The 13,208-nt window shown below is 44.8% G+C and overlaps 1 protein-coding gene across 1 annotated transcript in view; it reads left to right on the top strand.

The window, feature by feature from the left end:
• The window catches only part of PTCHD4 (patched domain containing 4), a 41,746-nt gene extending 29,426 nt beyond the window's left edge, over positions 1 to 12,320 (top strand). The window contains exon 3 of the mRNA XM_035110724.3: positions 3,420 to 12,320. Coding sequence (XP_034966615.1) covers positions 3,420 to 5,053 — 1,634 coding nt within the window. The 3' untranslated portion in view covers positions 5,054 to 12,320. The remainder of the gene's footprint in view (positions 1 to 3,419) is intronic.
• The last annotated feature ends 888 nt before the right edge of the window (positions 12,321 to 13,208 follow it).

Raw genomic sequence — 13,208 nt, 5'->3', positions numbered from 1 at the left:
ATCTCAAAGCAGCTGTTTTATTACAGAAAATTTTCAGAAACAGACTGGAAAGAGAAGTTGCTGAATTGCAACTCATTAGCAAGCTTAAACCATGGAGCCACCTGGAATGAACAGAGACATAGGATTCTTATCTCATTATACATGATCAAGCTTTCCTTAGCACCTCAGCCCTTGCTCCCCCCCCCCGCAAGACCAATTGCAGTCATTAACAGTCGTTAACAGTCATCAACAGGTTTACCACTCCTATCAGCCCATCACCCATTCCCATCACCCCCACCCCCCACCCTCTGAATATACATAAGGGTCTAGTGACTTCTGTTTCAGTGTATCTGAAGAAGTGTGCATGCACACGAAAGCTCATACCAAAATAAAAACTTAGTTGGTCTTTAAGGTGCTACTAAAGGATTTTTTTTATTCTGAATGAAAGTTAATAATGATGTTATGCACGTTTCATATTGCTCTTCTCCTTGACACCTGCAATTAATAATATCTTTCTGCTATATTTTTAGCGCTAAGAATATAATGAAAGGACGTCATAAGAGCCTTCTTGGATTTGACCAAAGGCCCATCATGCACAAGGGTGTTCTTTTCACAGTGGGAAGCCCACAAGCCAAACCTCTGAGCCACAACGCAATTCCTGCTTAGGGTTCCCAGTCAATGGTGTTCAGTCCCCCCTCAGCCCGGTAGCTCACTGTGTGGCCCAAGGCCAGTCACTGCCTCTTAGCCTAGGCCGCCTCACACTGTTGTAGTGAGGATAAAATGGGGATGTGGAGCCCTTTGAGCCCCTTGGAGGAAACCAATCAATCAGCATCATGACTAGCAGCTGTAGATAGCTTTGTCCTCAAGGAATTTGTCTAGTCCTCTTTGAAGGCCATCCAGGTTGGTGGTCACCCCTAAATCTTAAGTAGTTGAACTATGAGCTTTGAGAAGAAGGAGTTGTATCTGCTACCTGCATCTGGCTCTTGACGTCCCTTTCCTCCCCTCCACCCCCCCCCCTGCAGTTTGGCTGCAAAGCCTTTCTTGAGCCTAATAACAGAGCGGGGGCTGGGCTGAGGGATTTCACTCTTCAGGAAAAGTGCATCAGAGGAAGGCAATGTTACCCTCTAGCAAGGTTGTTGCAGCCTCAGACATCCATCACTCTTTTGCTTCTGGACACAGTGGGATGTTGGCTCTCCAAGGAGATGCCATTTATAAACACAGCAGTTTTTGTGTGATCAATCATTAGGTGACCATTTTTGCTGTCTCATGAGATGGCCTAGATCAGGCATCCCCAAACTTCGGCCCTCCGGATGTTTTGGACTACAATTCCCATCATCCCTGACCACTGGTCCTGTTAGCTAGGGATCATGGGAGTTGTAGCCCAAAACATCTGGAGGGCCACAGTTTGGGGATGCCTGGCCTAGACTCTTGCATGAAGGGCCACAGGAGTGTACCTTGCAGCAATACCTCCACTGCCCTGCCTCCTGCCAGGTGGCACAATGGGTCGTGCATCTGGCTGTGAACCAGAAGGTTGGTGGTTTGAGCCTCCCTAGGGACAGCTTGCAGGGGGTTGGACTAGATGGCCCTTGGGATCCCTTCCAATCAATCAATCAATTGAAAAGCCAGTCAAGGAGGCTGGGCTAGGCATGCAGAATTTGCAGGTGCTTTATAGGTTGAAAAGTAACAGCCTTCTCTTAGGCACATAACCAATCGCTTTGTTTGTACCCACTCCTCTCATTCCTTCTTTTTGGCAAGTATAACGCACAGCCTCCTTTTCATTTCCTGCTGTTCTCCTGCTGCGCCTGTTGGCCTGGCAAAAAGTTAATTAGTCCACCTCCCCGGGCACAATGGGAACTGCATTTAGACAGAAAGCAGGAAAACGGAATGCTGCAGGCTTGGGCCTCCTGCCCTATTCCTGTAGACATCAAGAGCAAAGCTCCTTTGACAAAAGATTGCAGCCCTCTGTGTGTAGCAGCACAGAGATGGCCAGTAGCTTAAAATACAGTTTCACATGTTCCTTGGTAAATACAGTGGTACTTCGGGTTAAGAACTTCATTCGTTCCAGAGGTCCGTTCTTAACCTGAAACTGTTCTTAACCTGAAGCACCACTTTAGCTAATGGGGCCTCCTGCTGCCGCTGCGCCGCTGCTGCGCGATTTCTGTTCTCATCCTGAGAAAAAGTTCTTAACCCGAGGTACTATTTCTGGGTTAGCGGAGTCTGTAACCTGAAGCGTCTGTAACGTGAGGTACCACTGTAGACTAGAAATATTTAGTTCTTTGATAGTCATCAAACAGTCTACTTTGCTGTGCCTTGTGCAAGTTCTGTTTAAAATAGTTTGCTTTTATTTGTTTTATTTCATGTTTTAATTCAGAGTTATTGCCTGATGTTTCCTTTCTGATTTTTAGAGGGAAGGGGCGGAGAGCTCAAATACAACATTTAAATTATACAATATTTATATTTTTAGTATAAAAGCCAACATTTAGGGAAGTATTATTTTGGCCAGTAAGTTGACCACTTTAAATTCCTCAGCCAATACATTTAATTTTTTTAAAAAAATAAAGCATTGATTATATTTCCCCCCAACATCCAGTCCTTTCCTACCTTTCAACATTATTTTTTTTTTTGCATGAGTTCTTATAGGCTAATCTACTTTGATTCACTTCCACATGCTAAATCACTGAAACTCTCTGCCAATATTCTATTCAAGTTGGCCCCCCTTCCCCTGCTGTTTAACATCTACACGAAACCAAAGTGGGGTCATCCAGAGTTTTGGAGTGCAGTGACAGCAATGTGTAGTTCTATTTCTCCTTTACATATGCAGGGTTTGCCGTGGATGTGCAGTCCACGGTCATGGACTGGATGAAAGCCAACTAACTGAAGCTTAATCCAGATAAAGAGTGAGACACTGTTAGTGAGTAGTTCCCTAGATCAGATGGGTGCAGAGATGGACTTTGATAATCTTTCATAATACAGCATCCTGTGTGAGTCTAAAATTTGGTGTCCCCAAACGGATCTTCTCCATTTTGCATCCTCTCTGATCAGCACCCTTGATGGGGAACCACCTGTACTGCCCTAAATCTGGTGCTGGATGGGTGGAGCCTAACCTGGTGCGGAAGGGGTTCACTGCCTCTTAAGGAGCAGCTGTGTATAGCCTGGACCCACTATTGTCACTTGAGACAAGTGGCCTCAGTGGTGGTCCTGCTATGCCCCTATCTGCACAGGGGTAGTCTAACTCCTGTTGTCTATTATGCTCTGGAGCTCAAGATTAGATTTCGGCAATGTCTTCTGCAATATAATAAATCTAAATAAAGATATTATGTGTGACATTTTGTATCAGTTATATGTAGAGATATCAAGATCATTCATAAGCACAGTTAGAGAAAGAAATGTGATAATCAATTAAAAGTAATTAATAGATGTCCCTGTTGTCATTGCTATAGGTCATGGAACAAAAGGAGTGTTTGAACTTCTGTCAGGATGGCGCCGGACCAGAGAAAGCCTGCCGTTCAAAGACAGGGTTGCCGACGCCTACTCAGATGTGATGGTCTCCTACACCATGACAAGCTCCTTGTACTTCATCGCCTTTGGCATGGGTGCTAGTCCTTTCACCAACATTGAGGCTGTGAAAGTCTTCTGCCAGAATATGTGCATCTCCATCCTGTTGAACTACTTCTACATCTTCTCCTTCTTTGGTTCCTGCCTGGTCTTTGCTGGACAGTTGGAGCAGAATCGGTACCACAGCATCTTCTGCTGTAAAATCCCCTCAGCAGAATACCTGGAAAGGAAGCCTATTTGGTTCCAAACCATGATGAGTGATGGCTACCACCACTCTTCTCACCACGAAACTGATCCATACCAGAACCACTTTATTCAACATTTCCTGCGGGAGCATTACAATGAATGGATTACTAATATCTATGTTAAGCCGTTTGTGGTGATACTGTATCTCATTTATGCTTCCTTTTCCTTTATGGGCTGCTTACAGATCAATGATGGAGCCAATATTATCAATCTTCTCTCCAGCGATTCTCCAAGTGTCTCCTATGCTGTCGTTCAACAGAAGTACTTTAGCAACTACAGCCCAGTGATAGGGTTCTATATCTACGAGCCCCTTGAGTACTGGAACAGCACCGTCCAAGATGACTTAAAGAAGCTGACTGAAGGTTTCAACACCCTGTCCTGGATTCAACAGTATTACCAATATCTGAAAGCTGGGAATATTAGTGCCACCAACAAAAGCTACTTCCATAGCATCCTGCAAAGCTCCTTTCTAAGAAAGCCAGAATTCCAGCACTTCAAAAATGACATCATTTTTTCCAAGGCTGGAAATGTTAATAGCATAGTTGCATCCCGCATGTACCTCGTGGCTAGGACTAGTGAAAGAACACAGAGAGATGTTATAGAGTTACTGGAGAAGCTGAGACCCCTGTCTCTGAAGCAGAGCATCAAGTTCATCGTGTTCAACCCCACCTTTGTTTTCATGGACCAGTACAGCCTCTCTGTAACCATGCCGGTCTTGATTTCAAGCTTTGGCATCTTACTAGTGTTGCTGCTGACCTTCTTCCTGGTTATCCATCCTCTAGGGAACTTCTGGTTAATTCTCACTGTCACCTCAATAGAGTTGGGTGTTCTCGGCTTGATGACTTTGTGGAATGTTGACATGGATTGCATTTCCACACTGTGCCTTATTTACACTTTGAATTTTTCCATGGATCACTGTGCACCCCTGCTTTACACATTTGTACTAGCAACTGAGCACACCCGAACTCAGTGTATCAAAAGCTCCCTCCAAGAACACGGAACAGCAATTTTGCAAAACGTTACTTCTTTTCTTATTGGGTTGGTCCCCCTCCTTTTCGTGCCTTCAAACTTGACCTTCACACTGTTCAAATGCTTGCTGCTCACCGGCAGTTGCACACTTCTGCACTGTTTTGTAATCTTACCTGTCTTCCTAACCTTTTTCCCACCCTCCAAAAAGCACCACAAGAAAAAGAAACGAGCCAAACGAAAGGAGCGGGAAGAGATTGAGTGCATAGAAGTCCAAGAGAATCCCGATCACGTGACAGCAGTCTGAGTCACGCAGAACTACATGGTTTTTAATTGTGAAAAGAGATGCTTCACTGAGCTGGAGGGAAAGTAGAGCAAAGATCTCCGCTGCTTGCGCTGACCCACATGAAACAAGTCTAAGGAAGTCCCAAAAAGGAGTATTTGTGGCACATGGAGGTGAAAGTGTTGTTAAATAATAACCAGAGGTGTTTTCCTCCCTTTTAATGGGAGAGGAGGAAAACAAGCCCCAAACTTCCCCTATGAACCTCTCAATTCACTGAGGGAAATGTTCAACAATACCCTATAATACAAATGGAAGTTGCTGGGTAATATCTGTTGGTGTCCCTCTGCTGCTGGAAGGCACCCCTCAGTGGAATGGGAAGAGAGGCCATCTGGGGCCATTTCCCCTCCCCTGCAGCCTTTCCTAAAACTGCTGTGTAGGGTTGTGGGGCTCTCTAGAACAGATGCAGGGGCTGGGCAAGGGGCTGAAGGGGGAGGCAGAAGAATGGACTAGAACCCCACTCTCCCACTGATTGATGTCGTTCAACAGCACAGAGACCCCACTGGGCACCACTCCATATTGCCAAGTTCCATTACCAATAATAGAAAGGGGACGAGAGTTTCAAACCAGAAAAGGTAACAAAAATAGAGGGGAAGTAGTTATGGTCATAATATGGAGCATGTTTATCTAAGTAAAACCTATGCAGTTGGAAAGTAAATGTTCAGTAAATCAAAGCCAAAGGACTTCCCTATGTGCCACCATGAAAAACTGTGCCATTTGTTCAGAGAGTAAACCTATGCTCCCCTAAAATTAAAAATACTGTATGTATTGGAGATAAATTGGCTAAGCCGGCCTTTGGCAATACTCCCAGGGCAGTTGAGACCTTCGTATGTCAACCTAAATTCTGCGCCATGGCTGCACCACCTGTAATTTTTGCAGTGCTGTCCTTTGGCTTCCTACACATTCTCTGTACCAACATTAGACCAGAATACTAATGAGGCAGATGTGTCCTCCGTCACAATAGCTCAGGCTCCAAAGACACAGCATGGAGATCACTTTGTGCCTGAATCAAAAGTATTGAGCACAGAGCAAAGGGAAGCTCCACGTGTGAAGTTCAAAGTGAAATACCATTTCCCTGCCCTGAAATATTCTCTAAACTGTGCATCTTGTGTTTCACATCTTGGCAAACTGATCAGTTGATGATGCTTTTTGCCACAAAATATAACAATAATGAGAGTTATTAAACATAAAGGCACCGGCTGCTTGGGAAATTGGTTTTTTATGCAGCATTACTATAAAATGCCTGATAGAATGTCTGAGGCAAAGCAAAGCTTTATGGCTGTTGAGAATTATAGATGAACGCAGTAAATTTGTCTCTTACTGCATGAGATTAGAGTTATACAAAAGGGTAGTCTCTGCTTTACAAAGTATACAAGCTTAGAAGTGCAAGAGAAGGAATGGAAAGAGAGTGAGCCAATAATACTCAGATAGGGCGATATTTTGCCCTGAGTTAAGCCACGTATTTCTCTCTTCCTAAAAGCATTTTAGAAAGGGTTTGCTTCCTGCATTCTTGAATGCAATCTAGCCTTGCATAAACTATGTCTTCCTGCAATATATTCCATATGTTACAATCACTGTTTAAAACAAATGTCAAAGAGAGTGTGAGGAGGGGTTTCATTCCTTTCGAAGGAGGTTCAGACAGACCACCCAGTCCTTCCATGCATGTGGCTGTGTTTGTAAGAGGGGACTGACACACCACTCAGTGGAGTCCTCCCCTCCTTCCCCAGCTGCCCCTTAAATCAGGTGGGGTGAATAAATCCTAAGCAAAATCCTGGGGATGAGGTGGACATGCTCACAATTCTCCCAATGAAAGTAATGACAAGTCCAAATATTGGCAATCCAGGGGAGAAAGCGGGCTTCCATGGTTCACGTGCAGCCACGTCCCATGTTCTTGGTTGTAGCTTCTAACTTCCATGACACCAATGCTGTAAACAGATTCTGATTAGCAAATTTGTCTGATCCAAAGCCATATTCTCTCTCTCTCTCTCTCTGTGTGTGTGTGTGTGTGTGTGTGTGTGTGTCATACTGAGTCAGACCATCTAATTCTTATTCTGACTGGTGGTAGCAATTTAAGGTTGCAGGCAGAGTTCCTTTTAACTGGAGATGCCGGGGATTTAATCTGGGATGTTCTACATGCAGAGAATGCATTCTAGCAAAGCACTGTTATGTATCCACTTCTAAAGTGTTGGGGATAACTATTACCCTGCTTATACATTTTCCTTCTCCATTGATTTTATTTTATGAAAAGCATATCCTAAAAACTGTAACCGCTCTCAAAATCCCCATAAATGCCATCTGCTGCCACAAGATGCTAACATTTTTCACTTATTTTCTCTGTTGTCAACATCAGCACCTGAAATATTTAAATCCAAATGGAAAAGTTTAACTCAGTGTGGAATCTGTCTGCTCATAATCTGGACATTCACCATTTGGTTGAAATATTCTCATTGGCAGGTCTTGTCTACAGCATTTGAAGACTCAAGTATTCTCATCTGGTAAATCAGCATTTTAAATTATGAGCAACACCTTTGGTCCATCAAATCTTTTGAAGCTTGATTTTGTAACAGGCTGCATTTTAAAATCTTGTCATGCCAAAATCAGGGATGGGTGGGAAGAAGATGGGCATTGCAGCATGTGTCGAGGACTCACATACTCATTCATCACATCTCTTGTCTTTCTGAACCCATTCAGATGACAACAGATGAGGTCCAAGCATGGTGAGAGGGGAAGAGAGGATACTTTGCCTGAGGCTGGCCGGGGGGGGGGGGGGCTGCCTGGGGTACCTGCAGAAAAGACCGATGCTACTGATTGCCCATCTGATTGCCCTGTATCTATAGCCCTATGGAAATGATCAAAGTTATGTGTTAGAGGCATTAGGTGGCACCTCTCCTGTTCCATCCCCACCGTCAGGCCTCAGTGCCCTTCACCTGTTGGAGGTTGAAGGTGTGCGGCAAAGAACCCAGTAAACTTGTGCCGTCTTCCTGCATGATTTAGATGATTGACTCTGCGGGGTTCTTGAGCACTTGGAGGCTTCAATTGGGCCAAGTGACAAGGATGCAGCTCATGGCTAGCAAGAGCATCCCTGCTTTGCCTCTCTTTGTGCAAGGACAAGGACAATTGGACAGAGTTTATATTTCTCTATATCTTTACGGTGACACTTCCTAACAAACAGAAGTAGTGTTAGAATGTGTGTGTGTGCGCGCATGCAGATAGATAGGTAATGTGCTTGCTTGTGCAGGAAACTCTAGGAACTGTAGTTGGAAAAAGTGGTATAACTTTCCATCTCTCTCTTGTGACATAATCTGTCAAGCACTAAAAGAGATCCTTTGTTCTTCATTCATTTCCTACATTCATAGGCAGGAGGAGACTTACAAGGTATGGTAGTAGGAATGAAGGACTAGCACCATAAGAATCTGGTAGACGGAGGGCCAAACTACAAGTGGTCACACTTAAATCGTGTGAGTATATTTTACAGTTACAAATAGCAGCTTCCCAGGCAGAACAGGGTTAAGGCCATTGTGTCAGGGGGAAGGAACACAGAGCTACAACCACAGTCCCAAAGAAAATCTCCCCTGAAGCTGCTGCTTGAAATACAGTAGTAGGGATCCCACTACTACCAAAGGGTGCTTTCCTCCCAATGCAAACAGCAGCTTGGGGGGGAGAGTGTTTGCATGAGGACCATGGCATGGGAGGACTGGATTAACTCCCCTGCTACATGCCATGGCCCTAGTCATAGTTGCAACTATGGTACTGTTTGCAGAAAGGTTATCTTGCAAGTTCTAAAAATCCAGGTCTTCTCTCTCCTTCTCCCCTACCTGTTTATCTCTGTTACGGTGTTGTTGTTTTTTACTGAGCTCATAGAAATGAGCTTGAGCACTTCATGCAGAAAGAGGCAGACACTTCCTACATTGCAAATCATTCATTATACAAAGAATATGCCCGTTCTCACCTGTTTCCAGGCAGGCTCCTTCCACTGTGACTTGAAGGCAGGGGCGTAGGAAGGGGGGGTGGACCGCCCCAGATGTCATCCCAGAGGGGGGAGACAAAATCCCCCCAGGGCAGATCGCCACAGTGCCAATCACCGCCCTGAGCGGATCGCCCTGCCCCAGGTGCACGGCATATGAGCTGCTCTGGGGGCGCGAGCGTCTAGCTCTGCCGCTGTTTGAAGGTGGTTTCTTTTCTTATGCCATGTGATAAAGGAACAGCAATATCCATTATGTTTTCTTTCAGCTCTTCCTTGAGGGTTTTCAAGGAAGTACAAATCAGGGATGGGGGCCTCCATCTATTTTATCAATGGACTGCTTCCACTAGTGAGTGCAGAGATGTTTTCATCCATGCTGCGTACATTTCTCAGAGAGCCACCCATCCCATCTCTGCTGCTTTGAAGGATGTCAATTTTGTAAGTACATTATGAATCATATTGGCATGGGACATCCATGAATTTTTTTGCCCAGCATCACAGATGTGTCTACATCAATATCATATCCATCTTCTGGGGAAATCGCTGTGCTTAGTCTGTTTCACAGGACTATATTTCCACTGGAATGTAGCTTCATGAAGATTTTTCTGTGTGCAGTCAACTGAAAGGTTCTGAAGAATATTTGTCCATTGCAAAATAAATAAATAAATCTTTGCAGAATGGGATGCACGGTGACTGTGTCAGTCTTCCTGGGCTGGATTGCCTACAAAATTGTGTTGCAGCACTTGCTAGTGGGCTCATCCATGCTTCAACTTGTCTGTCCTGCTGCTTCACCCCACCCCACCCCACCCCTCCCCCTGGGAAAGCAGCTCTTTAGTGCTCATGCAGAGCAATCGGCAATTGGGGTTTTCTCTGGATTGCCATTTGCTCCAATTTAGAACTAAAGAATGAATTTCCCATTGCATGGGAAAAGAGTGAGGCAAGGGGGAAACTGCTTGGTCCCCTGCTTTCTAGGCATGGGAGAAGCAGCAGTGTGGACAAAGCTCTCAGAGTTTCATATCACTGTTTCACTCAACCCAACTTGCCTTTACGGGTGCCATCTTGATAACAACCTCTCTCCCGTGATACCTTGTGCCTGCTGATGTGCTCTGATATACTGCCTGTATGCATGCTCAAGGTGTTTAGGCTTCTCTGATATGGCATAAAACCTATGCATGGGCACTAGGACTTTCTATAAGACTGCCTTCTTATCTCTGTTGGTACATAGGATCCTTTTGGATATTAACATTTTAGCAGAAACAAATAATAGCTGTTCTGCTTTACACTCTAAGTGGAATAGTAGCTCTGCTCCCATGCTTCATACACTCTGCAGCCCTGTGGACGGTCCTCCCTTCCCTTTGGCCGATCAGGATTTCCCCATCAACCATGATAGGCCAACTACTCTTGTGGAAATTGTGCAGCTAGCTGAGGTCTGAAAAATAACAGGAAGTGAGGTGTTTTCTTCAAAATGAGTGACAGAACAAAGAATGTGCCTGCCCAGGAAGCAGACATTGTGCGCAGTCAATATCCAGCCTTGAAACGTCTTTGTCTGGCTCATATTCATCCAAGTCAAGTGTATGGAGGCCATTGATTTGCAATTTATAAAGAAATGTTACAAAAACATGGGACCCCACTCCCCCCCCCCCAATCAACCAAGCGGGATAGCTCAGTTGAATAGAGCATGAGACTGTTAATCTCAGGGCTGTGGGTTTGAACCCCACGTTGGGCAAAAGGATTCCTGCATTGCAGGGGGTAGGACTAGATGACCCTTGTGGTGCCTTCCAATTCTACAGTTCTATGATTCTAAGGCTAAACTAAAGTGATCAAGCATAAATGCATATCATCCCGTGTAAGGGAGAGATTGACAGCTGTTCTGAATGTCCACCTCACACCACTGCACTGCAGATGCCAAAGCATTGCAAGCAGACATCTTCAAGAAATCCCTACTGCAGCATTGGAACCCCCACATGGAACCAATTATTCCATGACTAGCAGAATTGCTGCCTCAGAAAACGTATCAATAAAGGTGCGATCCCCGCAGACTGTTCTGTTTTGCTTGCCAGATTGGCAGCTCTGCCTGTAGGGTCTGGGGGTGAGCTCCCACCTGGCTATGCAGCAACATCTGCGATGCCCTTGGAAGTGGGGGCGGAAGAGGCCCCTTTCTCATGATGCCACCTGAGGATGTGCCTGATCATCCACATGGCAAAGCAGGTGAGGACGCTCATCCACAACCAGTTTCTTGGGCTGCGTCTGCACTGCCATAGTTTCTTCTATGTGTATGTAAAATATATTTTGTATCTGTGTGTGTGAATGAATGAATGAATGAATAATTTATTACAGTCAGAGACCAGCTTTTGGAACACATTTGAGGGAATGCTCCCAAAGGACAAAACATACATAGAAAACTTTATACAACGATAAAAATTAATGTTTAAAAATGCAGTGAACGTAAAGGTACTAAAACTTTAAAATAAGCTGCCGCAGAGATCTGGCCCTGGGTCACTCGGGGGCCGGGTTTAAGGACTTTCAAACGAACTAGTTTGGCTCAGGAGAAGGTCTATGCCTGCAGACCTGTATCCGTGTGTGTATTCAACCCAGCTATCATTTTGGGCCCAAGTTGTTCCTTTCGGTATCTAAATCCTTGAACGCCATTTATTGATTCACCTGGCCCATTCTTTGGCATTCTTTCTGTGAACATGGATACATGATAACTCATGAAAAGGTTTATGTGGGAATCTGGTTTTGGTAGCCAAACAGGTTTGGGGGCTTCTTTAAAGCCAAGATGCTTTGAAAAATAACACTAGCTACTGTTACCATAGCGAATGTGCTGGCATAGGGGCAGCAATAAAAAGACCCCAAGAAACCTGGAACCAGTGCTGTTATTTCATAATGTCTTTCCCCTTCCCCAAATATACATTTTGAAACACACACACACAAACATCAAATCAGCATGAAAACATTCAGGAAATATGGAAGCTGGTGGCTAGCTAAGCAGCTTTAGTCCATGAGGCGACCCTCAAGTCAGGTCATGGCCTTTTGGGCTAGGATTGCACATTTGAGCAGTCCAGAAATCATTGCCTTGGAGTTTGTTCTACACTGTTTTCTTGCCCCCGTGAGAGCAGCACACAACCAAATTAAATTGCCTATGCAGCATCACATTCAGTGCAACCCCTATGGGCTGCGAGAAAGAAGCCCTGGCCAGGGAAAATGTCATGGAGCAGCATTAGCAGATACATTGATGAGTAGCAAGTGGTCCCTTCCTCCCTCCTGACCCCCCCCCCCAAAAAAGTGAACGGTTTCTTATTTGAAGAAAAGCATTTATTCCTTGCTCCCACTTCCAAAACCTGGAAGTCAAAGTCCTACTTGAAGTTAAAACTGGTTCCAGTAAGTAGCATAAGAGACAGGAGGCAGGGAGATGGTTTTCTATTTGAAGGCTGCCTTTCCAGTTTAATGTTATCAAGGACAGTAATAGCCCATCCCAATAAGTGTCAGAGCATCTGAGGGGTTCAAAGGCAATCCCCACGTAGAAGAATAGAGAATGTCAGGAGCTGCATGGGTAGACCTGGTCCCAAGCAGGAAGTGGGGAAGAAGCACATTCAAGTTGACTTACACAATGTTAGGGGCTGGAGGAAGGAGAAGCTACTCACTTCACTATTTGACGTTCCAAAATCAGGAAATGGCCTCAGAGGAGCAGGTGGCAGTGATGTGGCCCCCCAGCCCTCTGGCCCAGTTAGTTAGTCAGTTACATTCATGGGGACTGGACCCTCACAATAACTCCTACACTGAACAACAAGAAAACTCCACATTGTACGCAAAGATTGTGGAAAGTGGATTGCTAAATTTAGGTTCCTAAAAAATTCATTTAAGGCTGAATTATTTAGGCGTAGAAATGTGACCTGAATTTCAGAAGTGTTCAGCATCCTGCAGGTCTTTCTGACTATTTACACATTGCTTGAGTAGATATATATATATGGAGGGGGAAATAGGATGAGGGAAGTTAAGCAGAGAGAGACAGAGGCAGAGACCGAGACAGAGAGTGACAGCTTCCTCCATTCTTCTGACCAACAGCTCCCATCAGCTTCTGTACAAGGGAGGTGGAATCTCTTGAGGGCTTGTGAGAAAGGCTGGCAATATGTTGGTTAATATGTTTGTGGGATAGGTTTT

Source organism: Zootoca vivipara, chromosome 3 (assembly GCF_965207765.1).
Source record: "Zootoca vivipara chromosome 3, rZooViv2.hap1.1, whole genome shotgun sequence".
In the NCBI taxonomy this organism is placed as follows: domain Eukaryota; kingdom Metazoa; phylum Chordata; class Lepidosauria; order Squamata; family Lacertidae; genus Zootoca; species Zootoca vivipara.
This window is presented reverse-complemented; position numbering and strand designations above follow the sequence as displayed.